Source organism: Anoplopoma fimbria, chromosome 12 (genome assembly GCF_027596085.1).
Source record: "Anoplopoma fimbria isolate UVic2021 breed Golden Eagle Sablefish chromosome 12, Afim_UVic_2022, whole genome shotgun sequence".
NCBI lineage: Eukaryota > Metazoa > Chordata > Actinopteri > Perciformes > Anoplopomatidae > Anoplopoma > Anoplopoma fimbria.
The window spans coordinates 22,648,787-22,669,346 of NC_072460.1; the positions used below are offsets into that span (position 1 = coordinate 22,648,787).

The following is a 20,560-nucleotide window of genomic DNA, read 5'->3' on the forward strand; positions in this document are numbered from 1 at the left end:
ATCTTCCGTCAAGGAACTTTCATTTTGTGTTGATTTTGGTGCTCCCAGTGGACAAAATTGGTAGAGCACCAGATTCTCTTTAGAAAACCTCTCATTCTACTGCAGCAGTCTGCACAGCGAAGTCCTGGTTCTGGGTCTCTCGGGCCTCTCTTCCCTCATGCGGGCCTAGCAATACGGCATAGACCTAAAGCAGCTTGGGTCAGGGTTTGCTCCCAGCAGGGACCGGCGGAGGAGCAAGGTGAAGCTCTACTCCTGGCCACTGCTGCCGGGAACTGAGCTCTCTTCCTCCATCCAGAGTGTCATCAGCAAAAAAAAAAAATCACACATTTTGCGAAAATGCCCTGTTGAACAATGTCTTGAAGTGAATAATGATGGTCATCTTTTTCCTCTTTCTGCTCTAAATGTTGTATTTTCCAGTATATCGGACGTCAATCTTTTGTGAATTATGCCATCAACATGCAATATCACACATACACAGCCATAATGAAAAGCTGGTCCAGAGCTCCTTGATCAGGTTCTGCTGCTATTTCATGTCTCATTTATGTTTTATTATTGCCCATGAAGGGGGAAAAAAATGCATTCTAACAATCTAATCCTTCTGTCATCTGCACTTTCTGCTCCTCGCTCGCACCCCAAACACACAATTCATCTTGTTAATATCTCGTTGCACATGCAGACAAATCCCTCTTCTTGAGAAGGAGAGCTGATAAAGCAGCTGAGAACAAGAGATCACGCTCTCCAGTCTTATTTCCAGGGGGGGGGGATGAACAAAAAGTGCTACTACTTGCTCCCTCTGCTCGATCCGAGCGGCGATAAAGTGCTAAGGAATTGCAAATGCCTCCTATGAGACTGAGAGGTGGATCACATGGAGCCTCTTCTGCATGTTATTGCTGTGGCATGGAGCCGATGAAAAGATAAGCCACGTCACAGACTGGTATCGTATCACTGATCTCTCACTACATCTAATTTACCAGGAAAAGTGGAAACGGGTATTACAGTGAAAGCAAAGCATTGGTTCGGAAATAAAAGGAAATGTTTTCACTGGGCTCGATGTGTACGCTTGTATCACCTAGAGGCTTTCAAAATCACACCGTTGTCACACATGGTTTTATCTTGAAATGTAACACCTGTGCACTGTTGATAGTCAGGTGGGTGTATTTTCATTACAGCTGTAGATTTGCATTTACTCCAGGCACAATGCGCTCGTTCAACCTTGGCTGAAACACGGACTCCTGCCTTTCTGATTCATAACAAAAACACACGGGTTTTTTTTTGTTCTTTTTAATGCACAAAGATTGCAGATTTCGAGACGATTTATTTCCCATCTGCTGTAAAAAAAAAAATTAATTAATATTTCACAAGTGTCTTGAGTCATGACCGTATCACGGATAATGTCACAGCCAATTACCGAGAGGGTCTGCTGGCTGCCGTGTGACTCGAGGGTTTTAAGGTTGTAGCTGCTAGCAGAAACTGTGTTCGATGTGGTTATAATAGTGTGTCAAAGGGCGTCTCGGTTATTATGGCTTAATAGAGAGTCAAGGTAATCTTGAGCTTCCACTCGGATTCACAGCTCTCGTTTTTGAAAAAGCACAGAACCAACTGAACAGAGAAATATCTAAAAGGACACGTTGGGTAACTTCTTCACAAGTGGCAACAAAAGCAGACCTTGAACGATGTCACATGCTCAGAGTTTATCATCATGTGTGTTATTTTACACAAAGGTTTAAATGCATGACTGTACAGTATATTATCTGTTATGGAACAAATGTGTGCTTTTTTTTTTTATTGAATCAATTCTATAAAAAGTCTATAAAATCATAGAACCTGACATTTTTAAAAAGCTTGTTTTTTGTTGACCAAAAAAATATATATTCAGGTGAGAATAACATTAAACAGAGAAAAAGCAGTAAATGGTCACATTTGAGAAGATGAAATCTTTTGAATGTTTAGTGTTTTTGCTTTAAAAATAACTTCAGAACTATCTTGTTTAATTTTTATCTTGGGCTGCCTCTGTCATTTTGGTTTTAGTCAAATAAGATTTCTTCAGTGTATTATTAATTCTTTTTATTATTCCTTCTTTTTGTTCTTTCGTGCTGAATAATTCATTTATTGCGAAGAAACTTCTCTGGTAAAAAATAATTAAAGTGGTGCTTTTGTGTGATAGTTTGTGGAGAAACTCAGTTATTTAAATCAACTAATCAATTAGTCAACAGCATTGTACGAGTGTTAGCAGACCAAGAATTTCTGTGGTTGTGGACAGCCCTAATTTTAGCCATTAAGAAGTGCTCACACTGACAGGGTTCATTTGGAAATAACGACCGTCTTGCTTGCTTGCTGTCACGATTCTTCAAATCTGTTTACGTGTGGTGTCGCTGTCTGAATGCAAAGTAAAAACACACACACACACACACACACACACACACACACACACACACACACACACACACACACACACACACACACACACACACACACACACACACACACACACACACACACACACACACACACACACACACACACACACACACACACACACACACACACACACTCCCTTCGGGGCCAAAATGATCAACAAGCAGCACTGAGTGAAGTAAAAGACACATGGCACAAAGAGACTAACACTGTTCCCTGTTACTCAGAGTCAAATTCATCCTAAGCCTGTATGGACTCCACAATCAAAACTGTGAGTTTCCAGTGATCCGTAATTAACTCTCAGAGAAATGCGATGTCGAAACAGAAACTGGGAACTTCAAAGACCAAACCCAGCGCTTTCCTCAAAGAGTTCAAACACATTACGGAAGTGGGCTCTCTGTTTCATAGGCCCATTAAATCAGTGTGAGGTTCCCATCTGGCAAAATCAAAACTTTACAATACTAAACAGCAGTAAATAAAAAAAGGGGGCCAATAAAGAAAGAATGAATACAACTGGCTGAATTTTATGGGAGGAAGAAACTTTCATTGACGTTTTTTTGTTTTTTTTTAAAAACAGACACTAACACACAACAACTGCTCCTTCATTTCCCAAGGACTGTGTGCTGCCATACACAATAAATGTTTACTGCGTCGTGAAGGCCTTTTCCCAAACGACCTCAGCCATTGTCAAGGCCATTGTCAACAGAGAGGGGGATGCAGCAGTCAAATAGACACAATCGGAGATATGATGCAGAGTTCGTGAACCTATATATGGTAATATTTCTCCCTTTATTCTGCACGTGTCACATGTCCACCATATTAACCCCCCTGAGGCTAGATCGCAGCCTCGTGAGCTGCCTTCCTGCCTCCAACCAGCGAATAACACACTGGCTGTTCTGCAGCAGGCAGGCTGGGGTGTCTGTGATCCCTACGAAAGGCAGTTCCCAGGAATCAATAGGCTCTGCAGAGGTATTATTAGAGGGCCCGGAGATAATCACAGGTTCTGTTCTGAGATACTCATTCCCCATAATGAATATCATAAAGCATCTGAATTATTTAGACATGTAATGGAGCCCCCGGTTCAGATCCGTGCTAATGGTCGGACGTCAAATCAGAACCCGGGCCGCATATACGCGGAGCAGTGCGATATTATCAGCTTTACGACCTTTTGGTAATACCGCGGGAGCTTTAAGAGGGGGACGTAAAAACGCTCGCAGGAAAGATTTACACTTCGCCATGACCGGACAGCCTTCTCGTTTACCTCTGCATAGCCCCGGACTGTATCTATTCATCAAGTCAGATGCGTTTTCGTTAATTGGGGGAGACAGAACGAGATGGACAAACAGAGCCAGAGAAGGTGGAAGAATCCGGAGAAACAGATGTTTTTTTTGATTGAGCGGAAGAGAAAAAAAGAGAATATCTGGAAAGAGAGAAAAAATATATATATCAAAAGAGAGGCGTGAAGTGAGGGGAAAAAAGGAATAAGGGAGCATCTTTGGTATTTAAAAGCGTTCATTCAGCCCTGAGCTGAGCTTGATGGGTGCAGAGAGGCCTTAACTCTGGACAGGACTGAACTAGATGGCAGCTGCAGGCGATGAATACAGAAGCTACCGCACAGGCAATCAGTTAAAAAACACGCTTTGTCTTCATGGTACCAGGAGGAACTGCCACAGAGGAAGCTGTTGTGTTTTTATTTTCCTCTATTGACGGTGTCATCTACATTCCTACGTCAGATCTGGTCATATAATATATGCACCAGGTCCTTTCAAGTTGCATCCACATGCATTCTCCTCCCCTCAGTAAAGCATACAAAGCAGTTATACCGTCTTGCAATAAGCTGCAATCCTGCATTCCTATTGGCCGGGCGGACTGCTCCACTTTAACTTTCTCCACCTAAACATAAAACACACTTCCTGCTTTCACCTCTCTACACCACAGTACTCCACACATGACAGTTAAGGGAGGACAATAAGAGCAGGAGAGTACATTACAGTGGCTGCATAAGGGGGTAGTTTTCCACAATGGCTTTTCTTTTATAATGAACTCCTATCACAGCAGTATGGAGAACATTTAAGTGTTAGATATTATTACAGAAGATGACATGGGGGAATAATGGTGACTGGCAGGGTGGAATACAAAAGCAACTTCAAAGACATTATAGAGATGATTGTTCTTTCTTTCCTGGATGATAAGAAGAATGGCTGGATGAAACACATCTTGTAAGATAACATTACACTGGTGTGTGGAAGATATCTCAGTTTACCCAGCTATCTAGCAAACCAAGGCAGCTTATATTGTGCAGGACGAGAGATGTAGTTCAGTCATCTGTTTCACACAAAAGTAAATGTTGCTACAACCAACTGCAACTTTCTTGACGTGCAAATTTATATCTTAAATTGACAAACATCATATGTGTAATCAATGCCATAATTCAAAAAGGATAAAATAAGATATTTACTCTCGCTGTTTATACCGAACATGTGTTTTTCCAAAATAAGGTCCAATAGGAAACACCAGAAGGGGCCTTTCTATAATCAATTATAATGTTGACATAATGTTCAATATGTGGAACATAAAGTTCAAGAGAAGAGGGTTGCTCCAAAGCTAACAGCTGACCCATCCGGAGCCTCTGCAACTTTCATTCAGGAATATCATCCTGCTTAGTTTTGCAGGTAATAGTTTTTTGTATTTTGTGGTAAACTTTTAGAGCTGAAATAATGAATTGATTATATCCAGAGTGATACTGTAGAGTCTATGAGCAGAAGTTGCTTAATGGTTTACATAATGAACTGGGCTTTGCTGTTAAAAAAATGAATTTGTTACTATTTATTATCATGGACTATGCTAACTGCACTTCAGTTGCTGAATTCAAATTAAGTTTGGTAAAGCGTAGAAGATCAAGAAGCCATTTTCGCCTCTTTTACTTAAATTGCCAGGTTTTTTTGTCCCTAATGGAAACTAGAGAAAAGTATCTAATTTATAATTCATCTCTTTCATTTTATTAATTCAGATTTCTCTGTTTTAACATTTAGCTCTTCGGTGCTTTACACTTTATTACTATAATATTTTCGCCTCCGCTCTGCTGTCCACAGGCCCATGTTTCATTACCAGCAGCTGATTGACTTTGCCAGTGAGCCGTGTGGGCAATTCAAGAATGGAAAAATATTAAACACCTTGAGGAACATGTTAAACTAGCAAATTAAACTAGCACTATAACCTGACCTCTGGTAGAGGTCAGGTTATAGTGCTAGTTTAATTTATTTGCGCGAAGGGACAATGGAAATGAATAAATACAAAAAAAGACAGAATTAGAAAAAGGCCATTTTTTGTCTGTAGTCTCCAGGACCCTAGCACCTCATCCCTCATGCTACATCTCTGTATTTTCACCTGGATGATTTTATAGTATTAAATCAGCATCCATTTTGATCATTTATTAATCAATAGAGTTGTTTAATCAAGCAGACAGAAGTAAAGATGTATCCTCTGGTTTATCAAATATGAAGACTTGTTGCTTCTCTGTGTATTTTGAATCAAATATCTTTGGGTTTTGGACTGTTAACTCAAAACAACTCGTGATGGACATGTTTGACGATTTTTTTTTTTCTAGATGAAATGATAAATCAAAAGAAATCGGCGAAAGATTAACTGAAATAAAAATAATCATTCGTTGAAGCCCTAAATTAAGCGTATTCTTCTTTTGCAATCACTGAAAGCTGCTTTAATCAAGTGCATCTTCGATAAAAAAAAAACCTTAATGGAAACTGTAAACTCAACAGAACCATATAAAGAAAAACTACCACACGTGTGGTCTGTCCTTTATATTCTACGTGTTTTCTGTGATCACAAAACCTGGTGACACGATTCTCCCTCTGTGCTCGGAGCATTTGGATGAGCTGGCTGTTACACTGTGAAGTGAACACAATCAATTTGAACGGTTTGTCGTCTTATTGTTGAAGTTCTGGGGTAATTTACTCTGCACTCCTTCTGCTGATCATTTTAGCAGGCTAAGAGGCAGAATCAACACAAACAGCGTATCAATGACAACTACTACATTGACTCAAATATGCACATCCAGGCATGGAAAATAAGCTATCAGGTCTAAGCTATTATACTGCATATGTAAGGCATGGCAAGTTTTTTTTATATAGCAGATTTCAGCAACGAGTACTTTACATAAATATATCAAAAGACAAAGTGCAAAAGAAAGAAAGCTGATCAAATACATGGGATTGCTTCGTTGCTAGTGCAGAAGGCAGAGAAAACAGATGCAGACAGCATGAAAAAACAGGTACAGATTAATATGAGAGGAGTGCAAAACAAAGAAAGAGAGGTCAAGAAGAAATGTACAGCAGAAGCAACGATTCCAATAAATCCCTGGGGGGTGTTTCTCTGCTATTACAGTCTAGAAGCTGCTCTGATGTGATTGGTCGACCCCAGAGACCGACCCCGGCTCTCTGGCATAAAGCATGTTGAGGGAGCCATTCCCTGTGAACAATGTTTCAACACCTAAGACTTTTCATTAAACCCTCTTACTAGAGCTGCCCTCTCTTTATCAATTAGGCGACTTATTGGTCGTTTTGGTTTTTGGTCTTAGACCACTAAGATCCATTTCGTCGATAAGTCGTTCTTCATGCTTTTTTAATACTGGATGATGTATTTCCAAGAAACTCCTGAACACATCCCTAGATTAAAATGGTGCTTTTGTTTTGATTCTTCATGGAGAAATCCAGTTTTAATGACCTGACCAATTAAACCATCCAAGCAATTGTCGACGAAAGCATAGGAGTGTTTGTGGGATTGAGAATTTCTTTGGTTGAGTAAAAGCCTACCTCTTTATTGTTTCTGAAGTGTGTAGGAATTATTAAATCTTAGACAGTGAACGCATCAAACAGATGTCTGGAATGAACTGGGCTGCCATTTAAAAAAAGCAACTCACATTTTCAGTTTTTGCAACATTATTCTGCTGAATAACGCCGCGGCTACAAACACTTCCTCCAATCACAGTTTTCTTTGAACTTTTTTTCCAACACGCTCGCTCAAAACATCTGAAACAAGTGGAGTGATTCAGCATACTGGAGGGCACGGCGCAGCAGCTCACAAATGGCATAATAATTAATATTTCACTTCCTCCCTTTCCTTCTGAAGCCACACAAGCACCGTCGGAAAACACACAGAGATCAATCACTCACTGAGAGCCTGGCACAGCCCCGCTGCTTCAATGGAGAATGATTACCCGACATTTTTTTCAGTTTTTTTCACATTTTCTTTTCAGATATGATGTGAAAAATGTTGTTTTTTACAGCGATTCAGTGATCTACAGCGCTCACCACATAACTGCCACATCCTGGATTCAGATCAGACACGAGACCTTTGTCACTTCATGTAAATTGCTTTGTTTTTTTATAATGCCGGAAAAGTCAAAACATGTCAGAGCAGGGACTTTATGATAAATGTTGCTTTCAGTTTGATTTATGCAGCAACTTCTAGTCCATCCATTTAACTTCTCTTGCAAGTGGGAGTAGGTGTGTGTGTGATTTTGACCCTTTGCAAATGTGTCGAGGACATGCATTCTGCGTTTGTGTTGCCCACTCACATTCACATGAGGAATACATTTCCTAAATCTTGATGATTACCTCTGGGGAGCAGTAATAACACAACAATTTAAAATAAATTGGCATAATTTGATAATTAGGGGTTAATTACAGCGTGTCTGTGTGAGACTAAACAAGCAAACTGCTGAGCTGCAGAGAAAAAAAACACTCCGATCACAGCAATCGTTTACAGTCATGATACATTTAACCTATTAGCTTTCAGCTGGGGTTGAAATTTCCCACAATCGTGTGAGCAACAACCGCACGGCAACAATCAGAGAGAAACACAACCGAGTTTGAGGCGTTGATCGGAAAGAAACAGCAAAATTCCTCATTTTTACCGAAGTCTTAAAAAACAACCCACAGATGTTCCTCCTCATCAGAAACTTCTGAACACTGCTTTTTGAAAATAGAACGAGTTCCCACTATGCACTGGGATTTATTTCTGATGCTGTACATGAGCCAAAAAAAGTGGGTTATGGATTAGGCACTAAGGCTTTTTGATGATGAAGCACGCAGCGCTAGGGGGCGTCTTTGAAAACCTCTCTCCAGCCTTTTGAAGCCCCCTTAAGTCTGTCCCACTGATACAGCCCTCTCAAGCTCAGAGCTCAGCAACCGGCTAATGGGTGAGCAGCGATGAAGGCTCATATACGCAGGGATGATTTCATTAAAGCAAAGCCTAATGATCTCCTTCCTACAGTGCCTGCATTTTGGCCGCCGAAGTTCATTGTGCACATCGGGAAGACAACATTGCAGCACTTAAAACTGCTGTGTCATAAAAAAAAAAGCTGATGACTGGAGAACAGCTGCAAAGAGTCAAACATTAGGACGCAGCAAAGTTTGCAATCCGTCACGACCGATGTATCTGCCACGGAGAGGCTAATTACAAAGGCATCGACACGAGCTGGGAGTACTTTTAGACATTAACAAGGCGAGAGTAGGACAAGGAGAAGACTGTGTTCTCCACGCTGGAGGAGCTGTGGTACTCAGGGGACAAACATTAAGCACATAGTCGTAAAAACAACATCTTACTGTACCCAAAGGAGGCAGACTTCCACTGGCGACAGGGGACGACTCTTCTGCAGCCGGCAGCCACCAACCTCCCAGGATTCTCTGTGACTTCCACAGGTAGGGAGGCGTGTCTCCTGCAGCGGGACAAACAAAACACGTCTCAGACTGTTGGCACAGGAGGGCAGCTGTGAAAGAAACATTAACATCCTTATATGAATGCCTTCCCTCAGAGGGTTTTCCCACTGGGGGATTGTGACTTTCATGTTTTTACCTCTGTTTACATTTTTCACAGACTATTTTTTAACCCTGCTGCATCGTATTTCTGTTCTGTAGCAAACCAGGTGATATGGTATTCTGTATTGTAACACAATGCCATATTAGAGAACAAGAAAAATGGCATTAGAAGGGTCTGAAACATGATTGGTTTCAAAACTAGTGCACATCACAACACACAACATTACTAATAATATAAGGTATCATAAAAAGTGTTAAAATATTCCACTTTAAAAGACCAGTGTTTGTTTTTCTTTGGCCAATTAACTGCAACGAATATACTGTACTGTTTGTATTATTAATGACTTTTAAAGCCACATGTTTTTTTTATTTCTAATTATGTGTTTTAATAGGTTTGTGTCACCTTACTCACACTATCCTTGTAAAAAAGTACAATACCGTGTACTGAAATTGGGCGATCTAAGTATATGTCCATGTTGTGCACTCATTATAATAAATGTGTGTAAAGTCTGCTATTTTTAATGAACTAACATTTCACCTATTAAAACACAAGTTAAGTTATACATCGTAATCTTGACTGCACTTTTGAGTTGTACTTTAGTACACTTTTTTTGGACTACAATATTTAATATAGTACATACACTTCAGTTTGTCAAATTTTGCTCCCAAAAAAATACCTGTTTTCTGTCTCTGGCTAAAGATAGAAACAGACATGTTGTAAAATAAGCTCATGAAATGTGAAACTGTTACAGTTTAGGATAAAAAAAACTCAACCTGATCAAAAAAAAGAAAAAGGTTACATTGTGTCGGTTACATTGTGTCGGTTACATTGTGTCGGTTACATTGTGTCGGTTACATTGTGTCGGTTACATTGTGTCGGTTTCTTTGTGGCGTTTGTGCTCGGCGTACCGCAGTTAAAGCGGTTTGGTCCTCCACTGATATTTGATCAGACATTTCTCATCTCCTTCCACTGGGTGCTGTTTCCACCGAGGCATTCCTCTGTCTCATCTATTGTGTGTTAAGGTTTTCACTGAGCTGGGCAGTTTGTCTCAGACAGGCCGGGAACGTTTCTCAGGCATCAATTTGCAGTCAACAGACCAACAGCGTGGCCATCTCTCTCTGGAGGACCAGAGAGAGAAAAAAAAAACCCACATCTGGCTGAATACCAAAAACCATCAAGCCTATTGAAGGAATTATTGCTAATCGTCCTGTGAAATTAAACCATATTACAAATTACATTCCACGAGACTCATTTTCCCTCTTTAAAACAAAGTGATGCATTTTTTAAAAGCAAAAATCCTTCATTCTTAAACACAGACTGTACTCTGAATGAAAAATTGTGCTCAGAGGGTCTTAGTTTTATCAATGGCTAATTGTGTCATGGCCGCCGCCATTCGCTGCTGTTTCAGCATTATGAATTATTAATTTGAGAAATGCTAATGTCTCTGCTCTGGCAGAGTTGGAAGCTGTGAACCTCGAATTAGTTAGAATTTCTTCCTTCTGTCTTCCGTTAGTTACTGTGTACAGCAGAGTCAAACACTCAGATCTTGTTTCAGGCCTGTCAGTGCAATGACTGATGTACAAACTCCCACAATGTATAGAAAAAAATGCCTTTTCTTCCACTGCAGAAGATATGTTTTTAGACGTAAATCACGTTCTTCATTGTCTTTGAATTTCAGTCATCAAAACCTGCACACGCACTGTTTTGTTTAATTTCTGTGGAGGGGAGATTTAATGCCTGATCCAGGGCTGAAATCCAGTTTGCTTACTCAAAAGAGGGACTCGCACAAGGACAAAGACGAGCAGCCTCGGTGTCCTACCCGTGGAAGTTGAGCATCTCTCTCCATGGCAACAAGAGAAGGAGCGAAGGAGACGAGAGAAGATGATAGGTCTGTGTGGTCCCTGGGGAGAGAGCCGGCTGAGGGTGAGAGACTACAATAAACCGGCCCTGAAACGCAGCACGGTCACCTCTCTCTCCCCTTCCACATGTACTGTCCGTGTATCTGACGGCTGGCTTTTTTCTGTGTGAATTAAAGCACAGTCCAGTCCACACATTGTGCTGTTTAAGAGAAAAAGAAAAAAACCTGCCTGCAGATAGAAAACTGCAGCTCCATCGCTTTATCTGTTAGAAGCAAAACAAGTTGCAAGAGCGCAGTCTGTTTGTTCCCGTTTACGCTAAATCCTTCGGCTCTGTATATGATCCCACGATACTTTTACATCAAATACAACAACACCATTGGCCTGGATTTGTGTTTCAATTGATTGGAAACACTTTGCTTGCTGGTGTTGTTTGGTTATGACCCCACAACAACAACAACAACAACAACAACAACAACCGAGAAAAAGCTTTGTTCTCTTCATTGTCATCCTAACAATAATGTGGAGGGAGGTTTTATAATCCCTGCCTCTGTTTGCCCGACTCTCTGTGGAAAACTACAGGGAAAGAAAAGCCGCAGAACCACGACGAGGCTCTCCTCCAGAATACCTCCAGTCACTCTCTACACTGCAGTTATCTGGCAAGACACTCCGGCCGTCCTATGTGTCTAAACAAACATGTTCCATTAGAAAAAGAAAGACCCACAGTCATGGATTCATCATCCCAAGCAAAACAATTTCAGACTCCAATTAGCCTGACACACTCCCAATTAAACTGCTGCCATCTGTCACAATACACCAGCGTACAAGTAAACAGGCATAAATAACAACCGCACAAATGGACTTTATGAAAAAAAAAGTGTTTACCGGTAGACAAGAACACATTCATAGCAATCATGGCGATAGAGTGTCGGACTATTCATGGTGCTGTGGGCTTTTGTCGTGTGTGCTAGTTTGGGTTCATGAATGAGTGCGGCACAAAAGTGCATCGGGGAGTCGGAGGAACATCTTATCATCAGACATTCACACAGAAGAACAATCCAATAAAAGGAGGTCACTGAGGCCGCCTATCTCACCCAGGTTCTAATCACATCTGAATGAAACCATCCATTCTGATTACAGAACAGCAGACCAATTAAAACACCGCCATGTTTGTTATTCCTCTCTCATTAGCCACGGAGGGTGTACGAGAATAATCCCCTCATCACCGACAGGGCCAATCTCCCTCTCCACACACACACACACACACACACACACACACACACACATACACACATAAACTTCTATCAAACAAGTGCAAAGCAATCCTTCGGGGGCAGGGCTTATTTATTTATAGCGCCTGTGCCAAGTTCAGTGGCTTTTTCAAATATTAATGATAATGAAATCTACCAAGCCATGTAACACACAACATTTTAAAACAGCCACGCTCACTTGTGTCGTGGTGTGGCATATTAACGGGGTGAGAGATGTAAGCGACTGTAAGTCTGCGGTGTGTTGTCAGCAGAGTGCTGTGTTGGCACTTTCAGGGTTTCTCAAACAGCTCTGGTACAAAAAGGTAGACCGGGAGCCAAGATAAATCATGTGACAAATCACGCTATTTGAAACTGGCTTCACTTTTAAGAGATGCCAATGAATAATTACACTTAGATACTTATACTTTATCCATGGGGAGAGCATTAGAGGCAGTAGCATACCGTTTGCAATACTCCATTGTCTTCAGGGTGGAGAGTAGTGGAAGTCTATAAATATTAAAGTTTTTTGAAATTGCACAACTTGAAACTAGGGAACACTTTTATAATGTGGATTCAAACCACATAAATGAAGTCAAAAATCGTAGTGCTATAAATTCAGTGTTGTTTAAATTGCAGCAGCATTAAGTGGTAATTAAATTACACAATCAGGTTTTCAGTCGTTCATAAGATTGGAATCTGTACAACCTCTCTTTGCTTCCAAAATTAACTACTTAACACAGTGTTGGAGAAGAAAGCAAAGTCATGTACATAGGACAAGCAGAACTTCTCTGGTTATTTATGTAGTTTTCCTCTAATGAAGATTGGCCTGTTTAATATAGTATGTTTGGTAATAAAAGCAGCTTTGCAGTGGAGCTACTTTGCTGATCTGCATTGAGACAACAGCTCTGCCTGATGACTTGAATGGACCTAATAAATGAGGCGGGGCTAAAGCGGTTCCATAAAGGTCAATTAAGGTTCACGCAAAAAGACTTAGTTAACCCTCTGAACCCCAAAACCCTCCGGCGGGATGGAAAAGCATTTTTTTTTTTACACAATCCTGAAAACTACAGTGCTTATCATAGTCAGAAGCTATTATCGTTAGATTTTCGTGCGTGACGGACGTTTTAGTCAGAAAAAGACACTAAATAAATACAATTGTAAAATTTCATTAAAAACATTTTATTCTATGTGTCTTATTTAAAATCTCTCTCTGAACAAACCATTTGAAGTAAACATATCCTGTAAAAAGCATTACATCCTGTGCTCTTCAGCGCAACTAGGAAGCCACGATTGACTCGCCATGTTGAATACAAAGATTACATTGTTTGCAAATTTTTGTTAAAGAAAATAAAATTGCTTTTTTTTTTCTTTTATGTATTGCATGGTAACTGTGTCATACTGCAAAAATAGACATGTTTGAGTTCTCTCTACTCTAGCCATGATTGTGCTGTTTCCATAGAGGTGCAGGACTTGTATATTGCAGTAAAATATGACAGGAGCAAAAAACGGCACGAAACTTCTTGGGGTTCAGAGGGTTAACTGATTTGTAATTGTGTCAGTTTTTTTTTCATCCCCTTGTAAAGAATTCCCTCTCTTATCATCCATTTACATATAATTGAATAAACTGTTATAGTATCACTGTCAGTCCTGCATAAAACACTTTGTACCTCCTGTCAAATTTACATGTCCAGCCTTGTTAACTTGACAGAGAGATGTGTCAAACGTGGAGCAGCTTAATCACCGGTATCACCAACTGCACCTGACATAGCGGAATACGAGCTGCTCCTGAAGCCTTTCATTAATTTTCAGGATCAGTGCCATCACGTCTTTTCCTTAAAAGCTGAGCAGAAGTCTGCAGTCACTTTAATTCTGAAATAGCACGGCTTTTGCATCCAAACCATGAATGCAGCTGCCAAACTAGTTACATGAAACCAAAATGCATTGTGTTGGTGGAGATGTGCACAATGTGAAGATTGAACCTCTGCACAAACAGTTAGCACAATAAAGGTTTCTGGCACGCTGGCTTTATATTAATGACGGGGAGGCTTCTTGGAACCGAGGCCAAATTCACAAACAAGAACGACATCCAGAGGGCTGCTGCCATTTGGGAGGTCTCCAACCACATTAAAGCATCGATTGTTTGCCTCTGAAGTCTTGTCTTTTTTTACACCGCTATGTGCTATTAGATTCTAGCAGTAACAGCAGCAGCACTATTGAGATACAGCAGCAGCACTTCTTCTGGTATCAATATACTTTATGTACATTATTACATCTGTTCAGGTCAGGGAAACCATTTACACCAGTTAATGTTGATTAAACTGGACTGAGGAAAAAAGGAGAGTTATTATCAAGTACTTTAATATACGGCACGATTCTGCAAATGAAAGTTAAGATTAAAAGGTGAAAAAAAAGAGCTAACAAACATTTTTTTTTGCTTTGGATCATATTTCCCCCAGTAAAGAGTCATTACTGAGTGCTGCATAGTCGGGCAAAATGCCAGTAATGGAAGTGAAACTGATTGCTTGCTGGTTACAGAAATGTTTGTGATTAAAGAACAAGAATTCTCCATAGTGGAACAACTCTTCATGGAACATGACTTACGTAACTGCACACTGACTTGTTTATTATTTCAGGAAATCCTTCTTTTGTCCAAAAGCAATTTCACCCGAGCCAAAGTTTTTTTAACTAAAAACACTCAAATCTTCCACTAACATATATTACAGCATACATTTTAAGTGTGATTAATATTAGGCAATCTCCAAAAAACCCTTACCAAAAACATATTAAATAATTGATGAGCTATTTTTATTGAAGTGAATTATATACAATGTTAATATAACCTATTTTCTACAAGGATTTGTTCCTGTCATTTGGTGAGCTAATGTTTAGGAGGATGCTCATGAGTAACAGGCGAACTTCCCGTGCACGTCGCTCTCTCTCTTTTGCGTGCACAAACACAAAGACTGGCACACATCTCCAGGCTGTGGCCCACTGGATCCGCTTCCAATTTTGTGATAGGACATTTAGAGCGGGAAAAAAAAAAAGCGTGCTGGGGAGCGCAGACAGTGGAGCACCTAAAAGGAAAGAACAGACATGGCCTGGATAATTTTTGACTAAAACACGGGAGAGGCTCCGCTACACTCAGCTCAGCTGGTCTAGACACTAGACGCTCTGATACACGGCTACAGAGGCTGTTTGGATCCCACAGCGAGGCAGCATCCCATAAGAGAGGAGCTGCAGATAAGGAGTGTGTTTACCCATCTACTCTCTACATGCAGGCCTTATTTATCAGCCGTGTTCACAGCAGTGATAGATCCACGTCACGGTTTTAAATCAGCCCACATTTTAACCCAGCAGAGAACCATTTGCTTGAGAAGAACCCTTTTTTTCCACTACAAAAGTATGTGAGATTTTTTTTGTATGTCCAAAACCTTAATGTGAAACCAACCAATAGGACACTGGACACTATAAGCCGGCATTAAATATCCCACAATGCAGTTCAGTAGTGACAACATTCAGAAACCACAATGGAGTGTAAATAACACTTTAATTTAAGTGTAAGTATAAGTTTTCACTTTGCTAGGTGTTAAATATTCTTTAAATTAGTTTGGATCTCTATGATTCGCACAATTTGTCATTTAGTCACAGGTAAGCACAGGTTACCATGGTTACGCAGGAAGTGACGTGATAATTACAGTTCAGTTGCGTCTTAAGAGGTAAACACTGCTGTATGTCTCATCCTGTCCTGCAGCACCTCTTCTCACCCTCTCTCTGAAACGCTCCGTTGTAGCGCTTGCTCCTCCCTCCAGAAAGCAAAGTCTGCTCTGATTGGTCAGCTAGCCCACTCTGTTGTGATTGGTCAACGTTTCACATTTCAAAAAAACTCTTCCTCCGGAGCTTCAGCTCAGTATGTTGAACAATACACATATTGAGTATGTAGTGCATACTCATTAGCCAGTTCCCTGCTGGTATTTGACAACATAACTACAACAACAAGCGCTCGCCAACAATGTAACAAGCCATGTTTGGCCGTTTTGTTGCTTTTGTTGCTGGTAGTATGAACACAGCATATGGGTTCCATTAAGAACCCTTTTCATCCAAATAACCCATTTTTGGATGAAAGAGTTCTTCAAGGATTCTTAAAAGCATGGGTGTTAAAAAGCTGTGATTGTGAACCATGATTGCTGTGGGCATCTGCACCAATTCAGCCCCGACCCTTTAAGAGCCTCATGAGGAACCTTTGGTGAGTTCTAGATAAGACACGTGGACTATAAAAGGGTTCTCAAAAGAGCCCCCTGGGTGAGTTCTTGTTAGCGCCCTTTAAAAGAGGAGAGTCTGGAATGAACCTCCAGGGAAAGTTCTGGGTGGAACCATTACACCACAGAAGGGTTCTCTGTATCACCTCTCATGGGGATTCTGGGTGGAACCAATACACTACAGAAGGGTTCTCTGTATCACCTCTCATAGAGGATTCTGGGTGGAGCCAATCATAGATGGTTCTAGGTATAACCCTTAATGTTGTCGGAAAGGGTTACAGGTGGAATCTTTGTATAAAGGTTCTCTCAGGAACCAAAAGGGGTTCTCATATGGTGACAAGACAAAGACTTTGAACACCTTTATTTCTAAGAGTGTGAAAATCTCCCGGCGCCAAGGTTCACACAGCGAGCAAGCCAGTGGAATGTGACCTTGGACTGCACTTGACATAAAATCTCATCGCTTCCTCCACACTGTTAAATCCACAAACAACAGTAACAGGCACCGCAGCAGGCCCGCCTCAATCCTTCAGACGGAGGAGAACCACTCTCTCTGGATAGAACCTTGATGCCAGGATATTCAGCTCTACACACTCAAATCACAAGACTAGTATAACACCGACTCGTCTTCAACAAAGCCTCTCCCACCCAGGATTTAGAAGTCTGTTATGAGAGAATAGCCACAAGATTCAGGCAGGTGTGCAATCCTGAGCAGATGGAAATGGTGTAACATTGACATACCTGACTAGTCCGACATACCTGACCATTCTGGAGGAGTCACATTCAGACCTGGAAGACAGGAAAAAAACAAAACACACTGGTTCATTGATTTTGTTGAACAGAAACGAGAATGCTGCAGGATGTGAGTAATGTAGCCAAAGTAACAAACAGAGTAACAAAACGCCTCGATGACCACCTTGATTTGATTCAGCAACTTCATTACAGCAGCCAAGTTTAACTGTCTGGCAATGAGGGGTGCAACGCTTTTAATCAATCTATCTGGCATCCTAAGAAATGGTCGCACTTTAAATTCCAGCTACAACTCAGTGACATTCTCAAAATTACATTGATATTCTGCTGGGTGTATAATAAATGCATCCTCTGGCAATGCAGTACTTATTATGAATGCAGCATCTTTGCCTTTGCAGATGTGTTTTGGTGTTGAGGCCATTTTTGAGGCCGTAGTTAGTGGTGGTTTTGGACAAAGTGGAGTTTCGATCATTGTGCCAACTCATGGAAGAAAAACTTAGAAACACCTTCTGGTCTCAAATATTACTATTGAATAGGTATTTTTCCTTCTCACAGTAAGGAAATGATTACAGGTGTTCTTAACAAAACTAATTATGGCTGAATTATATTTAGCTGCTTCAGTTTAAGTGTCAAGGTTTAGTGTTACAGTAAGGTGGGAGGCGAACATTGTTTTGGAGGTAAAACTTAAGAATTACTTTAAAATTTTAGGTGATTCATAGTTGCATAGGAGCATTTACACAGATTGAAACTCTCACGTTGAATTCATTGGTGAAACAGAAAATACCTAGTTCTTCAATAAAAGTTAGTCTCCCAAAATGTACAAAGTTATCCAATTTTGAAAAATGTTGACAGCAGAAGAAAGAAAATTGCCCTTGGGCTGATGTATGTTTTTGAATATAACTGTCCAAAAATAAAGAATATAAAAAATATATATTAAAAGTTGCAGGTACTAGTCACTGTACATGAAGTTAACTCTGCCTCCCACGGTCATCGAGCTGAATATATGTCATGTTTGTTGCTAATGGCGACTGAAACTATAAATAACAATGTAGGGAAAACTAATGACACAACTTATAATCAATGTAATGCCCTTGGTTTAATTTTGGATTCATGCAGCAACTTTGGCACCAGCTTTTTCTCAATAGCAATGGGAGCCAATGCTCATGGGTATTGTAGTATTTGGAGCCGTTTGCCATGCCAAACTGACCAAACTGACCAACTGACCGTTTCTCAGAAAAGTTTAAATAATTAAAACCTTTAGTCATAACATAAAACATATATGACTTTATTCAGGAGACTCCCATGTTTGAGGTTAACATTTAAGTGTAATTAATACCTGTGCTCTCCTAGAATAACAAGACAAACTGTTTGCTGTGATAAAGACCTAATATGTTTCAAGAGTAAAATACAGTTTTGAGTTATATTTTACAACAAAGTTCCAAACACAAGAGATAAAGAACCTTGTAAAACACATCACTTCAACATAAAACCCTGTATGTTATCATGTCATACACACTCTGCTCTGTGCTCTCCATTTCTGTCATGAAATTTCACAGGCACCTTTTCAGAGAGGGGCTGCAGTAAATGGCACTCCGACAGCAGGAAAGAGCTCTGTACACCAGAGAAATAAAATGTAGCCGCTTCTGTGAACCATTGCACTAAGGGGCAATAAAGCTAGTGCATGGCTGACTCGGGGAGAATTTATGAGCCCTGTTCACCTTATTTCACTTTACACATGGAGAAAACAATGAGGTGTTCATCGTGAAGAGGCAGTATAGTAACTGACTACATCATTAGGTAACTGTAGCTGTAGCATCTTCTCAGACGGGGTGTATGGATCAGCTTTTTGTTGGGTTGGCTGTAAGTAATAATGATCCCTGCTGTATAATGCTGCGTCTAATTCTCTGTTGGGCTGAGTGATTTTTTTACCCCTTATCTCATCACTCTTACTTACTTGTTTGTTTGTTTTTGGTTTCTGTTAGCCGTGCACCTTTTTCTCTTCACTCCAGAATCTCTCTTGCGTTACCTAAACATCTGCTTCCTTTTGTCCTGTGTATCGGCAAGTACATCCAAGCATCCCTTAACTATTCCATAAAAGCACTGAACGAACTTGATACCGCCGGTGTTTTCATTAGAGCAGAACCCATTACGACAGTGGAATACGGCTGAGGTGAAGACTAGAGCCGGGTCAATACAACGCAGCGGTAGGATGAGATTCATTGACACACACATGCTGCAGTCCAGATCCAATGGCAATTACTGAAGCTATCGATTACTGTGTATACAATGCATCACCGTAAAAAAATGATCCGACCAAAAGCATATTTCATAAATGTTTTTGCTGAATGATATTTCCATCTGTTATGCTGCTCGCACCCAGGCGTGAGGACCGAACATCCTCAGAGAAGACCAGAGCAAGGAAGCAGTGTTCAGAACCCTGGACAGCTCCTCTGTCCTTCAGAAAGGCCACAACAAAGTACTACTACTACAACTACTAATACTACTAATACTACTAATTTACACTAATCCTGATCTGGGTCATGCCTAGATTGTTAGTTTGTCACATTCCTAAAGACTGAGACATTGTAGAGAAAACAGATGGGACACAGTTTGAGGTGTCATTTGTATTCAAGCAGAACTGTTTAGTTAAAGCTTCAGGTTAAAGTAGAGGCCCCTACTTTACTTTCATTTATCTTTCTTCTTTTCAGGGAAATTTGCAATACCTGCAGTACTGCGATTTGCATGAGCTGTCTCCTTGAGTGAAACAGAATCAATAGAGCTCAGTCTGAACCCACTAGGAGTTTTACTGATTGGATTTGAGCTAAATTGCCATACTTTTGGTGTAACCTTGGAACACAGGAGGTTAAGACAAAGTGAATCTGCTCCATCAGACTGGATGGTTATGAGGGACAGGCACATTGATTTGAGTGTAAATTCATTCTGCTCGCAGTCTAGACAAAAGCTCATTTGTCTAGTCAGGAATGAATAAATTCCACATTTTACGGCCTTATGTAAACAGGATCTATCATCCTGATGATGATGAATGAAAATAAAACTGCTCTTTTTCCTTTCTTCTGCACTGCGCAGAAACACTACTGAGGTTCTTGCAGGTGCGTTCCCGAAGCCTTTTAAATAATGCATGAAATGCCAAATCCCATCGGAGGTATCATTCCAGAGGAAGGCCTCCACACAAGCTGTG

General features: G+C 40.5%; 1 protein-coding gene across 2 annotated transcripts in view; it reads right to left on the bottom strand.

The window, feature by feature from the left end:
• LOC129099557 (IQ motif and SEC7 domain-containing protein 1-like) overlaps positions 1–20,560 on the bottom strand; it is a 92,708-nt gene that overhangs the window by 60,461 nt on the left and 11,687 nt on the right. Inside the window, exons 2-3 of one of the 2 annotated variants that reach the window (XM_054608828.1) lie at positions 17,371–17,400; positions 9,044–9,151 (exon numbers count right to left, since the gene is read on the bottom strand). In XM_054608828.1, coding sequence (XP_054464803.1) covers positions 9,044–9,151; positions 17,371–17,400 — 138 coding nt within the window. Of the gene's footprint in view, positions 1–9,043; positions 9,152–17,370; positions 17,401–20,560 lie in introns of those variants that run through there. The other variant, XM_054608827.1, reaches the window with a different exon arrangement.